Source organism: Tursiops truncatus, chromosome 7, assembly GCF_011762595.2.
Source record: "Tursiops truncatus isolate mTurTru1 chromosome 7, mTurTru1.mat.Y, whole genome shotgun sequence".
NCBI lineage: Eukaryota > Metazoa > Chordata > Mammalia > Artiodactyla > Delphinidae > Tursiops > Tursiops truncatus.
The window spans coordinates 63305037-63321344 of record NC_047040.1 but is presented as its reverse complement, the minus strand read 5'-3'; the positions used below and the strand labels follow the sequence as shown (position 1 = coordinate 63321344).

General features: G+C 37.7%; 1 protein-coding gene across 4 annotated transcripts in view; it reads left to right on the top strand.

Moving 5' to 3' along the window:
- CERS6 (ceramide synthase 6) overlaps window positions 1–16308 on the top strand; it is a 322884-nt gene that overhangs the window by 93836 nt on the left and 212740 nt on the right. For all 4 annotated transcript variants that reach the window (XM_073807612.1, XM_019922828.3, XM_073807613.1 and 1 more), the window contains exon 3: window positions 8140–8270. In XM_073807612.1, the coding sequence (XP_073663713.1) occupies window positions 8140–8270 (131 nt within the window). The remainder of the gene's footprint in view (window positions 1–8139; window positions 8271–16308) is intronic.

The following is a 16308-nucleotide window of genomic DNA, read 5'->3' as shown; positions in this document are numbered from 1 at the left end:
ATGGCCCAGGGGTTGCAGACCCCTGGTATATTGGAACATTGTCTCTGCTGCTTCCTAGTGTTGTGGCCGTGGGCTGTAAGTCGGTTAGTTAATGAGGGAGCATTTATTTGGGCCAGGTGCTCCCATTCTTTAATTTACATTAGGAGTACCTGAGAGGTAAATGTAGATTGCCGCATCCTATTTCTAGAGATCCTGATTCAGTAGCCTTGTGATGGCCCCAAGAACCAGCGATTATGAGTTGTCAGACTTACTTAAATGAATGGAATGACTGTTTCCCTTTAGAGTGAATATTTTTGAGTTCACGTTTCGTAACTGGCTATATCCAGAGTTATCGGAATGAGATAGATATAAATCAATGAATCAATCAGTTTATCTATTGATTTATATATCTATCTTTTGGCACATATTATATCTATAATCCCAACAGCCTCATTTTCTAATCAATCAAATCAGTTCTTGAGCCATTAAGGGAAAAACATACATGTCAGCTGTGAAACTAGGTTTCATGATCTAGAGAATGACGAGATTATCGCATCATAATCTGCATTTGGTATATTATACTGTATTTTAAAAATTATATGCAGATTTCCTATAATTTGTTTTTCCTCATTCTCCTCTTATGCCTATTGCTTTTTTATTTTTCTTTTCCATCCTTGTATGGGTTATGTTTATTAAAATTAACCTAGGTTTTTCTGGTATAAAAATGTCTATATAAGTCAGAATTATTCACTTTTTCCCTTGGAAATCTTAAGAAATGAAAAAAACTATGGAGAAAAATTATAAAACACAACAGTAAAGATATACACACACAAAAAAAGAAGGAAAATCTCACAAATTTTAATTTTGGCAAACTAAGAGATATATATCTCTAGATTTCAAAATATATATAAAAGCTAAACAAAAACAGTTGAGGTTGGACAGAAGCCAAGTAGGAGGAAGGGATGAGCATGAAGTGTGGATGGAGGGCCCTGTGGGGGTAGATTTCAGGAAAGCCAGCAAAAATGACACCTCCTAATTGTGAGACCAAAGCTGTATCACTGTTTGCAACACTAGGTGCAGGAACTGGTGAGCAAGGCTGGCAGATGCTCTCCCAGACTCAGTTTAATTCAGGGAAGTGGAAGAAGTACACAGAAAACCTTGTGGATGGCATATTTTCCAGAGGCAGTGTACCTTGGAGGCAGCTAAACTACAAAAGCACCCTCCTTGGAGCTGATTGAGACAGTCCAACTCACTCAATGTTGGGTAATAAAGAAGAAACACACAGCATCAAAGACAAGAAAAAGAATTCATAGCATCGCTTACTAACAAAAATTATCACTGGAAAAATGAGGCCACAGGGCAACTGAAAGTTGAGATCAAATATTTTACCATAAATTTTAAAAAAAGCAATAACTCTGTAAGGAGGATCACAAAAAAAGAAATACAAGACCTAAAGAAAAAAGCAGTTGGTCAACAGGAAGAGATGCAATGTTAGCTGGTTGGTTCAGGAAAAAAGTACTAAAGCTATCACAGAAATGACAAAAAATTGGAAAGAACACAGGAAACACTAGACACTGCAGAAATCTCAGTGGGGAACATGGGAGATAGAAATAATAAAGCTGAAATAAATGAAATGAAAAAAAGCTAAAAATAATTAGATATATAGACCAAGCAGAGCTAGCATATGTATAATTGGAATCTCTTAAGGAAAAGCAAAGTAGAGTAAGTATTGAGAGAGATATCAAGAAAAATTTCCTAAAATAAATGGAGATTTATATTAATATGTTAATAAAAATGTAGTAAAAGTTGACCTGGGAAGGTTTATGCCAAGACTTATATTATTAAAAATAGACTTGAAATATAAAGGAAATAATTCTTTGAGCAGCCAAGCAAAAAATTAAATCATTTATCTAGGAAAATATCAGCTTGGCTTTAGTCTTATAGCAATATTCTATAGGACAACATTTCCAATATTTTCAAGGAAAATGGGAACTAAGAATTTTGTATTTAGGTAAATTGTTTTGATAGTGTAAAGGCTAAAGACAAAAAGATTAGAACTTGCAAAAATTTGGAGGAGTTGTTCCCGTGAGTCCTTTTTTGAAGAAACTATTATAATCATTCATTTTAGCTGACCAAGAGATTACTGGGAATGTTGGCAAGTTTTGAATACATTTAAACTGTAGAACTAAGATAGAAAGAAATGTGATGATTAGGATGACAGAACAGAATGTAAGCATTATATGCTCTCACAATGTAGAAATGATACAGGTAACAATAACTGAGCAGGACAAGGGAAGGAAGGTTGGAGGTAGAATAAATTCACTAATTGCATAAGCTCTAGTAGCTGGGAGTCAAAGCTTAACTGTTTAAGCAGCCAAACTGAGTAATAGAGGTAGAAGCATATTTAATAGTACAAGAGTAAACTCTAAGAGAGATAAAATTATTGACTAATAGTAGGTGGGGAAGGAAGAGGAAATATGCTAGTTTTAAATATTGCTCCTTTGGAATTTTTATTGACTGAAAATGAATAGAAGAGTATTATGATTGTATGGATAACCACTAGAATAAAAATTACCCACAAAAAACAAAGGAAAATCAGCCATATTTGGTTTGTTAAAATTAAAAAAAAATTAAATTATGAAAACAGAAAACATAATTAATGTGAGGTAAGTATATATCAATGCATGTAAATGGGTTTAACTCATCTAATAAAAAAATAATTCAGATTTGGGTCACATAGTTTATAAGAGACCCCTTCAGATAAAGTAATTATAGATATTAAAAATAAGAGTATGAGTAAAGGTATACAGGCAAATATAAATAATAAAGAAAGTAGACCAAAAGGATGAAGTGAAATGAAGAATTGGCTTTTTATTGCCAAAGGATACAATTCATAATGAAGATTAAATGGTTATGAATATATATGCATTGAATACCAGCATATCCATATACTTATAAAAAAAAGAAGAAATTATTTAATAGTAAGAAATTTTAATTTACCTCTCAGTCATGACAGGTCAAAATATAAAACAGAATATATGAAATATAAAACAATATAGCAATTAATTCTAAGAAGCATAATTAATGAGGAAGATCTGACAGGTACATTTATTTTTTTTAATTTAAAAACTTTTAAAAAAATAAATTTATTTTTATTTATTTATTTTTGGCTGTGTTGCTGCACATGGGCTTTATCTAGTTGTGGTGAGCGGGGGCTTCTCTTCATTGTGGTGTGCAGGCTTCTTATTGCAGTGGCTTCTCTTGTTGTGGAGCACAGGCTGTAGGTGCACGGGCTTCAGTAGTTGAGGCATGCGGGCTCAGTAGTTGTGGCTTGTGGGCTCTAGAGCACAGGCTCAGTGTGGTGCATGGGCTTAGTTGCTCCATGGCATGTGAGATCTTCCCGGACCAGGGCTCCAACCCGTGTCCCCTGCATAGACAGGCAGATTCTTAACCACTGCACCACCAGGGAAGCTCCTGACAGGTACATTTAGAACCCTGTATTCTGAATATAGAGACTATACTTTCTTTTCAAGTGCCTGTTAAATATTTTAAAAATTGAGCTTTTATTATATAAAAAATGGTAATACATTTTAAGAATAGGCACAGTGTACTAATATGAGAAATCAGAAAACAGAAAGACTCTTGCTTTCTTAATCAACTTTTGTGTAAAAATAAAATTTCAGAATATTTAGAAAACAGTGATGAAAGCACTACTATGCTATGGTACTATGCCAAGGTAGTGCTCAGATGAAAACTTATATATATAAGTTTAACCACTTATATAAATATATATATATTTAACCACTTACTTAAACATTGGAAAAGCAACAACAAAATAAATGAAGGCAAACAGAAGGAAGAAATTAATAAAGATAAACATAGAAATTGAGTTAGTAAAACTGTCGTATTGAAAATTAATCCAGAGGTAACTGTTTACTTTTTTTTTAACAGAAAGTCAGCTAACCCAATCAAGAAAAAACAAAGCACAAGTTAACAACATAGCAATTAACAACATAATCAACAATCACATAAATTGAGGAAAATAAAAAGGATATATTACTATTAACATGGCAAATAAAATATAAACACTTGGATAAAATGAAAATTATTCTAGGAAAATATAATTTACCAACTACATATGTGTGTTATCACAAGAAAATTCTAACACTCTTAAAGAACAGATAATAAAATGCTATTTTAAACTATACCGAAGTATAGAAAATTAAGAAAATCATCGATTCTATTTTTATGCAATCTTAAAGTCTGATAAGTATCTCACTAAAAAATAAGACTAGAGACCAATTGTGATTATTATTATTATTGATGAAAAGTCCCAAATAAAAAAATCACAAACTGAACTTTGCAGCGTATTAAAAGAATTATTCATCATCACCAAGTACGACTTATTCTAGGAATGCAAGGCCTTCCCTGTATTCAATATTAAAAACATCTGTTTTTGTAATTCATCATGTTAATTGACATAAAGAAAAAAAGTAGATGATCACTTCCATGGATTCTGAAATCTAACATCATTTTGATTAAAATAAAGCAATCTAACTAGGGATAGGTGGTTTCATTTACATGAAAAATACACTTGTATATCAGCTCCAAATCTGGCCTCTTAATGAGAAAAACGTTGTGATATTCCTACTAAAGTCTGGAACAGATAGGGATGCTTATAAACACTGTTATACATTGTGCTAAGTTTTACATTTCATTAGCAAATAGATAAAAGAAGGAAAATAAAGGCATAAAATTAGAAAGGAGGAGGTAAAGCTATGCAATGTGACAATTTATTCATGCATTCGAGAGGTATTTATTAAGTCCTGACTATATTCTAGGTACTGGTGAAAAAAGACACAAAAAATTTCCTTTGTTTACAGAGCTTACATTCTAGTAATATTCTATTACATGACTGTATACCTGGAAAATTAAGGGAATCAAGTGAAAAACTACCATAAACATTACAAAATGTTAGCACAAAATTAGTTACCATACACACACACATGCACACACACAAAAAGCAGTTAGAAGATATAAGAAAATTTCTTAATTATAATAGAAACCAAAAAAGATGATATTCCTAGGAATCAATGTAACAAGGATGTGCAAGGTATGTGAGGAAAATTTTCAAACATTGTGAAGGACACAAAAGACAAATTCAGTTAAAGATATCAAGTCATCCTATGCTAGTATAAGAACTTGGTATAATCTCATTATAAATACCGACAGGTTTTCTTGTTTTCCCATTTATTTTGAAACTAGACAAGCTAATTCTAAAGTTCATATAGAAAAATAAATAAGGATTTCTGAGTAACCTGACCATATGTACTGGCACATGAATAATAGAACGGTGGGAGAATAGATTTGATTTCTCATGGAGAAAACATGAATGATGGTACTGGCCTATCTGGGTAGCCATTTGGAAAGAATTAAAATTAGATTCATACCTCCCACTGTATACCAGGATATATTCCAAATGTACTAAAGATTGAATGTAAGAATCAAAACTGTAAATGTATTAGAATCAAAGCTGTAAATGTAGGAGAATTTCTTGGATTTTCCGAGTAGGGAATGCTTTTCTACTTATGACCACAAATACAGAAGGTATAACAGAAAAGATTGATAAATTTAAAAAAACTTCTGCAAGTAAAAAACACAAGCAAAATGCACCATAAGCTAATTCTAAAACTCAAGTGACACATTAGTACATACTATGCAGTTTATGGTACAGATATAGGTTTGATCACTCTAATAACTGAAGAACTTCTACAAATCAATAAACAAATTACTAGCAGATCAAGAAAAATATGGGCAGTAGGTATGAAAAGACTGTTCTAAAGAGGAAATACAGATGGTTTTAAAACACAAGAAAATATCCTTCTTTCATAAGAAGAGGAAATCAAATTAAAGATATACTGAGGGGCTTCCCTGGTGGCGCAGTGGTTGAGAGTCCGCCTGCCGATGCAGGGGACACGGGTTCGTGCCCCGGTCCGGGAAGATCCCACATGCCGCGGAGCGGCTGGGCCCGTGAGCTATGGCTGCTGAGCCTGCGCGTCCGGAGCCTGTGCTCCGCAACGGGAGAGGCCACAACAGTGAGAGGCCCGCATACCGCAAAAAAAAAAAAAAAAAAAAAGATATACTGAGATACTACTTTTTATATATCAGGCTAGAAAAAAATGGAAAAATCCAATAACATACTCTGTTGATGAGGCTTTGGGAAATGGGTACTCTTGCTTGTGAGAGTCTGAATTGGTAAAATCATTGGTGATAGTTTTTCAATATCTAAAAAAATTGCAAATGCATGGACCCTTTCATCTCCAACATTCACTTACAGGAACTTATCTCTCTCTATATGTGTATAAAATAACCCATGATAAGGTTATTTATTGCAGCATTGTTTGTAGTAGTAGAAGTTCGGAAGCTACCTAAGTGTGCATTAATAGCGGAGTGGATAAGTAAATTATGGCATGTCCTTAACGGTTCTACAAAAGAAGGAGGACGTTCCCAATATTTTGATGTGGAAATGTTCCAAGATACATTGTAAAGTGAAAAACCCAAAGTCCAGAATAATAGAACCATTTGTGTGAAGGTGGTGATGGGGAGACATAAGAATGCACATTCCAATTTGTTTATATTTGGTAAGATAACTTTGGAAAGAAATAGATTGAATAGCCTGTTACCTGGTAGGAAGGGGAGAGTAGGAACTGAGAGAACAGGAACAAAGTGGAAGGTGAAATTGGAGATAATTTTTATTTTGTGGACCATGTGAACGCTTTACGTATTGAATAGACTTAGAAAATGAATGAAAATTAAAAATGAATTCCTTTAAGAATATGGTATAGCCGAGGTATAGTGTAGGCTGTGCCTTTTCTCTCTCCCATATTTTTAATTGAGAGACACGGAAGGAGAGTGTAGACGGTGTCGTGACTTCTAAGAAAAACACCTCAAAGTACACGCCACCCGGCAAGTTCGCAAATAACTTTTACAGACACAAGCTCAGCACAGTTTATAACCTCGATCATGACACTAAGGCCATTTGCTGTGTTTCCTGTGTGTCTGACACTGAATTTCTTGAGAGGCTTTAAAAAGGAGTCACATGTGCATTCCGCCCTTATGACTCGACAGCTGCTTGGCCTGCCTTCCCTACCCCATTTTTGGTTCTCTCCTCTGATTATTAACATCTCCTTAATTGTAAAGCAAAGGTCGAATAAATAAAGGAGTAGAACTAACTCCGTTTAGTTTTGTTGTACGGCAGGTCGCCCTCACGTAATTGTTGGCGGGATGCTCTCTAAGACACCGAAGAGAGAGGAGGGACAGAACTAACATGTACTGAGATTTGCATACATTTTTACATTCCACCGTTTAGGTGGATAAATAGGCTTCTTTGGAACAGGTAAGGAAACTGAGGCTCGGAGAATTCATCGGAACAAGGAATTGAACCTATGTCTGTCATCTCCTAATGTTATAGAAATGAGAGCGAGAGACAGAGTAATGTCATCATATGGCAGGCGTAAATATCGATAGTTTCTCTTTCTACTTTACCAAGTTTGCATCTTCAGGTAATGCGTAGTCATTGTAAAAAGTTTGATGGAGTTCTGGTCAAAAGGATGACCAAGAAAGGAATAGAAGAGGAATGTGTGAAGAACCAGGGAGAGGGGAGACCGAAGAGAAAACATGGTTGTAAGTGGAATTGGCACCTTAGTCTAAGGTGAGGTATTTGGGGATTATTCCATGCTTTTTTTCTGTCCTGCGTTATCCTGATATGTGATAATGGGTACAGCATTTTTTCATTAGAAAGTGAAATATTTGAGTGATGTCTTTTTGCAAATTCACCTTCACCTAACTCCTCTCCTTGAAGGCTGGTGGAGCTAACTCGGCCAGCTGACTGTTCCGTCGAACCTTTGTTGCTGTAAGAAGTACCAGCATTAGAGTGAGATTCATATTTTTTTAGTGTTGTTTCATGATGAGTAACTTCCCTTGTCCTAAATGGTTGTTTACGTTCACGCTGCTGATGGAAGGCCTCGGTCCTCAGTGGTCAATATAGAAATCTCAGTAGCAGATAGAAAATACAGGAAAAACAGATATCTCCAATATAGACAAGGGCAGATCTGTTCATGGTGAAGATGAAAATGATTTTCCTGGTACTTTGTTTCATAGCATCCTGATGAAAAGAGATTGGAGGGCCTCTCCAAGCAGCTGGACTGGGACGTTCGCAGCATTCAACGCTGGTTCCGACAAAGACGCAACCAGGAGAAGCCAAGCACACTGAAGAGGTTCTGTGAGAGCATGTGAGTTGCTGTTTTTCTTTTTGAAAGAAAAACCTGCCTAAGTTACTCATTCCATCCCTGAGGTGAAAAATAACAGCTCAGTGCAGGCTCCAGCAGCCCCCCAAAAGCATGCCATCTGGTGGAAGAAAGTAGTCCATGAAAAACTGGGGGGTAGTAGTTTGTTGGAATTTGTGATTTCCACTTTGGATGCAGTAAACGAGGTTTGCTTCCTAATGGAGTTTCAACACAGCAGTCAGATTACAAGGGTCTACCGTGGTATTTTCAATCAGCCACCTTTAACATACGCCATGACTTTTGTAGTTTGCATTTTCATAGAGGGGGATTAGTCAAGATGTTCTTTCCACTGATAAAAGCTGAGATACTAGGATATATTATCGGAGGATCATGATGATGGCCTGTCTTTCTGGAGTTTTAAGAAATGGCTGTATTATATTCCTGGGTGAGTTTAATGAAGCATTGCTTGAAGTGGGGGTTGGAATGAAAGTCTCTTCCATTTCTGAAATGTGAACTTCATGGTGTGTAAATTATAAGTCAATAAAGCTGTTATAAATAATAAAAGACCCACAGAGAACTCTTCGAGCACAGAGATATTTTGAAATAGTGACACTCAATATGTATATCTGTAGGAAAGTTAGAGAAAGAAATATTGAAGCGTCGAGCGCATCCCCAACGAAGGGAAGATTCTGCTTTGAGACTTGTTGCTCCATTTGGTCTTCATCCTTTGAGATATGACTGTGCCTTTGTCTAATGGTTCTTTCCTTTGGGAACTTTCCCCTGACACCTGGTCACTTAAACAACAATGCTGTCAGTGTAGCTCTTTCCCTTTGGGGTTAAAGTTGCATTTTCAGGTTTAGCTTTCAATTATTCTGAAAAAATATTTTAGCAATTGCAATCTAAAGCCTAGAGGGGAACCTAATTTTATGGGAGAAACGAATGAGTCGCAGAATAATATCATAAATCCTAGGGTTGGATAAGTATGGGGAGCGTAAACAGGGTCTTCAGGAGGTCAGAATATTTATAAAGCCTGGAAAAACAACCTAGCAGATAGAATCTGCATAAGCCCTTCCTATAATGAACTTAGGGGCAGTTAATGGAAGAAGGATTTATGCATCTGGGTTCCTGATCAAAAGCCGGAATTGCTTCCTGGCCTGGTTGTGCCACATATGCAAAGGGCCTGGGCTCCAACGCTGAGCTGCAGGTCTGAGCAGACGAAGTAGCATCTAAGCACATGCCCGTGCACTGAAACTCATGTGCCATCTTTCCCTCCTCCAACTAACTTCTTTGGTAACTCAGTGCTCTCCCTTTGCATACTGTACTGAGTTGACACCAGTTTCTAGGCCAGTATGCATAGGAGTCGGTCACCTGGATCTTGTTAAAATGCAGATTCTGATTCAGTTGGTCTGGTATAGCAGCTGAAATTGCATTTTTAACAAGTTCCCAGGTGATGCCACTGGTCCATTGACCACACTTTGAATAGCAAGGCTTGACACTGTACTGGTGTATGTGTCTTCTCCCTGAATTTAGCTGGTCTTTATCTGCATACCACAATCACCAGGATGGTCATAGTTAATACTTAGTTAAAACTATTTCTAAATGATAGCTGGAGGCATGGTGATGTGAAGGCACAGTGCGGGTGGACGGTGTGTAAAGTATCGACTGTGATTTTTTCCCTCAAGAAGCTTTGTATGAGATGTGACAGAATATCTGCATATGTGTAGATATTTTAGTTTTTAAATTCCATGATGGATTTAAAAAACTAAACGTATATGTGTGCTGTACGGTTGGTAGGGACAGGAAGTAGAGATTAAAGGAGAAAGATCAGCTGTGTGCTAGGGCACACAGCAGGGTTCCTGGGACTAGAACTTGAGTCCATACCGGTGACCTTGACCTCTCTGTTTCAGAAGACTATGTTGATGAACTTTGTTTTTTTGGTTAATACATTTATTTATTTATTTATTTATTTATTTATTTTTGGCTGTGTTGGGTCTTTGTTGCTGGGCGCGGGCTTTCTCTAGTTGTGGCGAGCGGGGGCTACTGTTCGTTGCGGTGGGTGGGCTTCTCGCTGCCGTGGCTTCTCTTGTTGTGGAGCACGGGCTCTAGGCACGCGGGCTTCAATAGTTGTGGCACACGGGCTCAGTAGTTGTGGCTCACGGGCTCTAGAGTGCAGGCTCAGTAGTTGTGGCACACGGGCTTAGTTCCTCTGCAGCATGTGGGATCTTCCCGGACCAGGGCTTGAACCCGTGTTCCCTGCATTGGCAGGCAGATTCTTAACCACTGCACCACCGGGGAAGCCCCATGAACTTTGTTTTGAAACTCTTTTCCTCCTTGGCTTCTGAGTTGCCACTAGGTTTTACTCTTGCCTTTCTTTGTTTGCATTGTTTATTCTACATTTTCCCTGGGTCTTTAATGGGCTACTTCTCCAGCTTAACCCTTTGTTTTCCTCATCCTGTCTTCCACCCTCTCTGTAGAAGTTCTCTCCTCTCACCAACTTCCAAAGCCATGTGTCCAGTGCAGAGGTTTCTTTTGAGCCATCATTCTGCTGTCTCCCCCAGGCAACTCTGATTTGCTTCTACTCCTGACTTCCCTTTTTCTCCTATTTTTATGCCTCTATTCTGTTACAGCTGGAAACTCAACCCAATTAGCCACTGACTTCCATTAGTTCTTTGTAAAGCCAACTGCTATGGCCCCGATCCTAATTGCTCTCCCAGGTCTCTTCTTTATCTCATACTCATAGATATTTTATTTGCTACAAAAAAAATAATTTTCCTAAAATACTACTGTCTCCATGATCTGTTACTTTAAAACTTAATGATTTGGGGCTTCCCTGGTGGCACAGTGATTAAGAATCCGCCTGCCAATGCAGGGGACACAGGTTCGTTCCCTGGTCCGGGAAGATCCCACGTGCCGTGGAGCAACTAAGCCCCCAACTAGTGCACCACAACTACTGAGCCTGCGCTCTAGAGCCCATGAGCCACAACTACTGAGCCTGCGTGCCACAACTACTGAAGCCCATGCGCCTAGAGCCTGTGCTTCTCAACAAGAGAAGCCACCACAGGGAGAAGCCCGTGCCCCGCAACGAAGAGTAGCCCCCGCTTGACGCAACTAGAGAAAGCCCGCGCCCAGCAACAAAGACCCAACTCAGCCAAAAATAAATAAATAAATTAAAAAAAATACTTAATGATTTTTCTACAACTCTAAGATGGCAAAGGAGAACATTTAGACAACACCCTGAGGAATTAAGCAGAATTGTATTGGTCTATGTGTACACATGTGTATGTCATAGTTATTTGCTTGTCAGTATAAAAAACGATCTGGAAAAGTTGTTTTTAACCAGGGATGCCCTTTACAACCATCTGGTGTGCTTTTCAAAATACACATGCCTAAGCTCCACCCCATGATGTCTGATCCAGTGTGGTGACCCAAGTGGGGTCTGGACATATCTACCTTGGAAGGAATACCCTGAGTACATATGATAACACATGCCTGGTTAAGAAGCACTAATCTGTCCTAAGGAAGACATGACATGTCTTACATGTTTAATGCAAAACAAGAATATGATATTAGTTACTTTTAAGAAATTCTGGCATTGTATGTGCATTTTTGTAGAATTGTTACTGGACTTATAATTACATACTTAACTCTAATCAGGTTTCTGTAAAACTTAAATAAACCAATTCAAAATAAAAAGAAAGAACCACTAATCTCTGAAAGGAGATGACTGCTGTTCAGAAGTACTAAAAATCAAATTAGAAAGGAGGACAGCACAAATCTGGGGCTTGTAGATCTAGAGCCCAAATGAAAAGATTCTATAGTTTTTCTGTTACATAAGTTACTATTTTAGAAACTATAGAATCCCTTCAGGGGAGTCGTAGTTCGTCTTTTGGCAGTGTAGAACAGCACCAGTAGGCATGCCAAACAGTGCTGGTAGCCATCTGCTGGCGTGTCCAATTTTTGGCACACCCATTTAATACAGATGGACCAAGTAGAAATTGTTCAGCAAGTAGTGTGTTGAAACATGGATGTGATTTTTTTTTTTCCTTCATGCCTGATGTCAGTCATCAACAGCTGTGTTAGTTTTGACGAATGTTTCTTCCAGAAGCATTTAAATCCTTACTGGCAACGGAAATAGAGATTTTCAAGAGGGAGTGAAGGATTTGTAAAAATGAGATAGCATGTGAGACATTTTAGGGGAAACTGGTTCTAAGTGGGAACCATTTAGCTGGGGGATCACAGTTTGACGCTACTAAAGCTTGGCTTTACTCCTCCAACAGCTGCATCAAGATAATATAAAAATAAATAATATTTTCAATAAAAAATAAAGTTTTCAGAATAAGTGGCTTCTCTCTCATTGAGGGCACCCGTGCTCATCATTTTTGAATATTGTGCAGTACATTTAATAGCATCAGGAGTACATATTATATATGGCTTTCATTTGATCAGTCTCCAATTGACTGGACAGATAAATCTCTCATATGTTAACCTGAAAGTATAGGGCAAGGAGTATTCACACTCCACAGATTGGTACTACAGTCGACCTCTGAACAGCAGCAGGGGTCAGGGGCCGACCCTCCAAACAGTCGAAAATCCTTGTGTGATTTTCCTTTTCGTCCTCCATATCTGTGGTTCTTCTGCATCCATGGTTCTGCATTTGCAGATACACCTGACCTTGGATAGGGCAGTACTTTAGTATTTGCTGTTGAAAAAAAATCTGCATGTAAGTGGACCTGCGCAGTTCAAACCCATGTCGTTCAAGGGTCAACTGTAATTTACTTGGGTTGCAGTTTGCTCCGTGTGGACTCTTATTGTAAGATGAGGGCCCAAGATTGTCTTCTCTTTAGGAATTCCATTTTAGAGTTGATGCTGATTAAAACTACCCCACACACTGCCATAGTTGGATGCTCTGTTCAGTGGCAGCAGACTGACCGAAATCTGGGACCCTTTTGGAATTGTGACTTTATTTCTGCAAAGGAGCCCCTCTGTGACATTCTTAATTTGTGATTCCACTGAAGTAAGGATAACTCAGCAAAGAGGAAAGAGTGGCTTAACTAGTTACCCTCATGCCACCAACTCAGTCACTATTCTTATTTGGTAGCAGTTTTACTTGGACAGGTCAGCAATGCTGTCTTATGACCTCAGTAAGAAAGTGGAGCCTAATAATTGATGGGGGTGGGGAGAGGGAAGAGGGCTGTTTAGGTCTTTGATCTCAGGAAATTGTGTGGTGAATATATTCAACAAGTTTTTAAAACCCTGCCACCTGTTTGCAAAAAAAACCCAACTGAATTATTGTAAACTGTTTTAGAATCTTCCATGTATTCTACAGTCTGATGATGGGTGAAATTTTGCCAAAGAGAAAATTCAGCTTTGATTATTTTTTCCATCAGATCATGACATCATTTACAAAGTTTACCACCAAAGTTCTCCTGAAGATCGATGTAGTTTTTGAAGGGGAGAATAAGAAAGTATTGTCTTATCTTCTAGAGAAATGGCATCTTCATTTTTTTAGTACTGGGATATATGATAAGCAACTCATTGATGCTGATCCTGAGTCTGGAAAAAATGAATCATAAAATTGAAGGACAACCTCTTAGTTCTTGAAAAGTACAGGGCTGAGTTCTTTTGTTACTGTTGTGATGGTGATTATTTCCCATTAATACACAACAGTCCTTGGATTGATGAACAACTTTTAAGGTATGTAGTTACACATCTAGTTATTGTTCAAATTTGGTCGAGCCCGTGAATGTCTTGGTCAATACTATTCTTGACTATTTTAAATGGTTTTAAATCTATGGCTTGTATCGAGGTCAGTTTTAACTTTGGAGCAGGGAGCAGCAAACTTTTCCTGTAAATGGCCAGAAAAGAAATATTTTTAGCCACATGAACCTTGTCACAATTACAACTCAGCTATTGTCTCAACAAAAACAGCCAGAGACAAAGCAAACGTATGTGGCTGGGCTCCAATAAAACTTTAATTATGGATGTTGAAGTTTGAACTTATCATTTTCATGTGTCCTGAAGCATTATTCTTAAAAAATTTTTTTCAACCGTTTAAAAACTGTTTTTAACTTATGGGCTATATGAAAACAGATGGCAGGCTGGATGTGGCCAGCCAGCCATAGTTTGCTAAATCCTGCTTGAGGATTACAATACTATTAGCAGTTCTGTCAGAGTTTCAAGAAAAAGAATATGGTCTTATGATACCAGGCACAGTCACCATTGCTCAGAGTGTCACTATATAATAGAAACACTAGAACAGTTCTGTATGCCCATCTGTAATATTTCTGGGACACAGTGCCTTGATGCTGTGCTGTTTCGTTAGCTCAGTCAGGCCCTCTTTGAAGTTGTTAGTATTATTAAGACGGTATCACTTTCACTATAGAAATTTTGAAGATTGATGAATTGAACTATAGACCCTTTACTCTTCTGCCTTGAGTAAGCTTTTGAAACCTTTTCCCCTCTTTCTGCTCCACACCTACCATCTGTGGAAAGTGAACTCAGGTTTTCCGTTTAGATCAAGCCTCTCACATTCCTTGATGGTATATGGCTAGGCCTCTAATTCATGTGTACTGGCTAATGAAGGAAAACAGATTTTTGCTAAAAATATCAGAGAGGCCATGCTTTGGCCAAGCTATCTGTATCTGAGGTACTGCTGGTCAGTTTTCTTTAAATCCTAAATTTCTCAAGGCTCTGTAATTTTTCCAGTAATTTGATTCAACATGGCTAGTGATGAAAAGGACAGAGTATATGGAGGAATAACAATTTAGTAAGGCCTACTGTTCTTATTTAATTCTTGTCTGCCAGTTTTGAATTTATATGCCATTTCTTACTGTTGTTTAGTCTATGTTAAAAGATATTTATTTCTGATTTGGAACAGGATCATGAAAATCATTACAATCAAATTTGATTATAGAGAATTTTTAAATGTAGAGATAATGTTTATTAAAAAATTGGGGAAAAAAACACTCCAAAGCCTACCACCCAGATATAAATACTTTAACTTTTTTTACCTATATGGTATTGTATTCTATAGATGTACCCACACAAATACACATACATGCTATGTATCTGAGCTTGGTGCCTGCCCTTCTTAAGATATTTTTTCATAGAACCTGCCTCCTCAGGGTGCCTGAAGAAGGCTGTAGAAACATGATGTTTGATGCTTTATCTTCAGGATCTATAGATCATTTAGATCTATAAGTCCAGCCACTTGTGCTGTAACATGACATATGCGTTCCTAAAAACTGCCCCACTATGCAAAATGGCACCAAAAAACATAACAGCACAATACAGGGCTTATGAGAAAAATGAGTCGAGGCACAGCACTCGAGACATCATCAGGGACACATTTTAAATAAAGATAGGAACCTGATAAAAATAGTAGCACAGTTCTACACATGTTAAATGGTTAAGAAATACATAAAGACTGTAATAAATATGGCACTTATACCTCGAAAAGGATCTGAAGACTGCTTTGTAATTTGGTGTTGTTGGTATATCAGTTTGTTAGGGCTGCGTAACTAAATACCACAGACTGGGTGACTTACACAACAGAAATGTATTTCTTACAGTTCTGGAGGCTGGAAGTCCAAGATCATGTTACAGAGTTGATTTCTCCAGAGGCCTCTCTCCTTGGTTTGCATGTGGTCCCCTTCTCCCTGTGTCGTAACATGGTCTTTCCTCCTGCACATTCATCCTTGGTGTCCCTTCCTCTTCTTATAAGGACACCAGTCATACTGGAATAAGATGCCACTCTTATGACCTCATTTAACCTTAGTTACTTCCTTAAAGGCCTATTTCCAAATACAGTCACATTAGGGGTTAGGGCTTCAACATATGAATTTAGCGGGAATACAGTTCAGTCCAAAACAGTGTTGGAAGGGTTACAGCTCATAAGTTGCTGTGAGGGGGTGGAAGGAGGGTGATCTGAAATGGGAAGGACAGTTGTAACACAGGTGGATGTGTCTCACAACATGTGTGAATTGAAGCAGCTTGGAGATGTTGAGGGGTGTGTGTGTGTGTGGTATGTGTGTGTTTTGTGTAT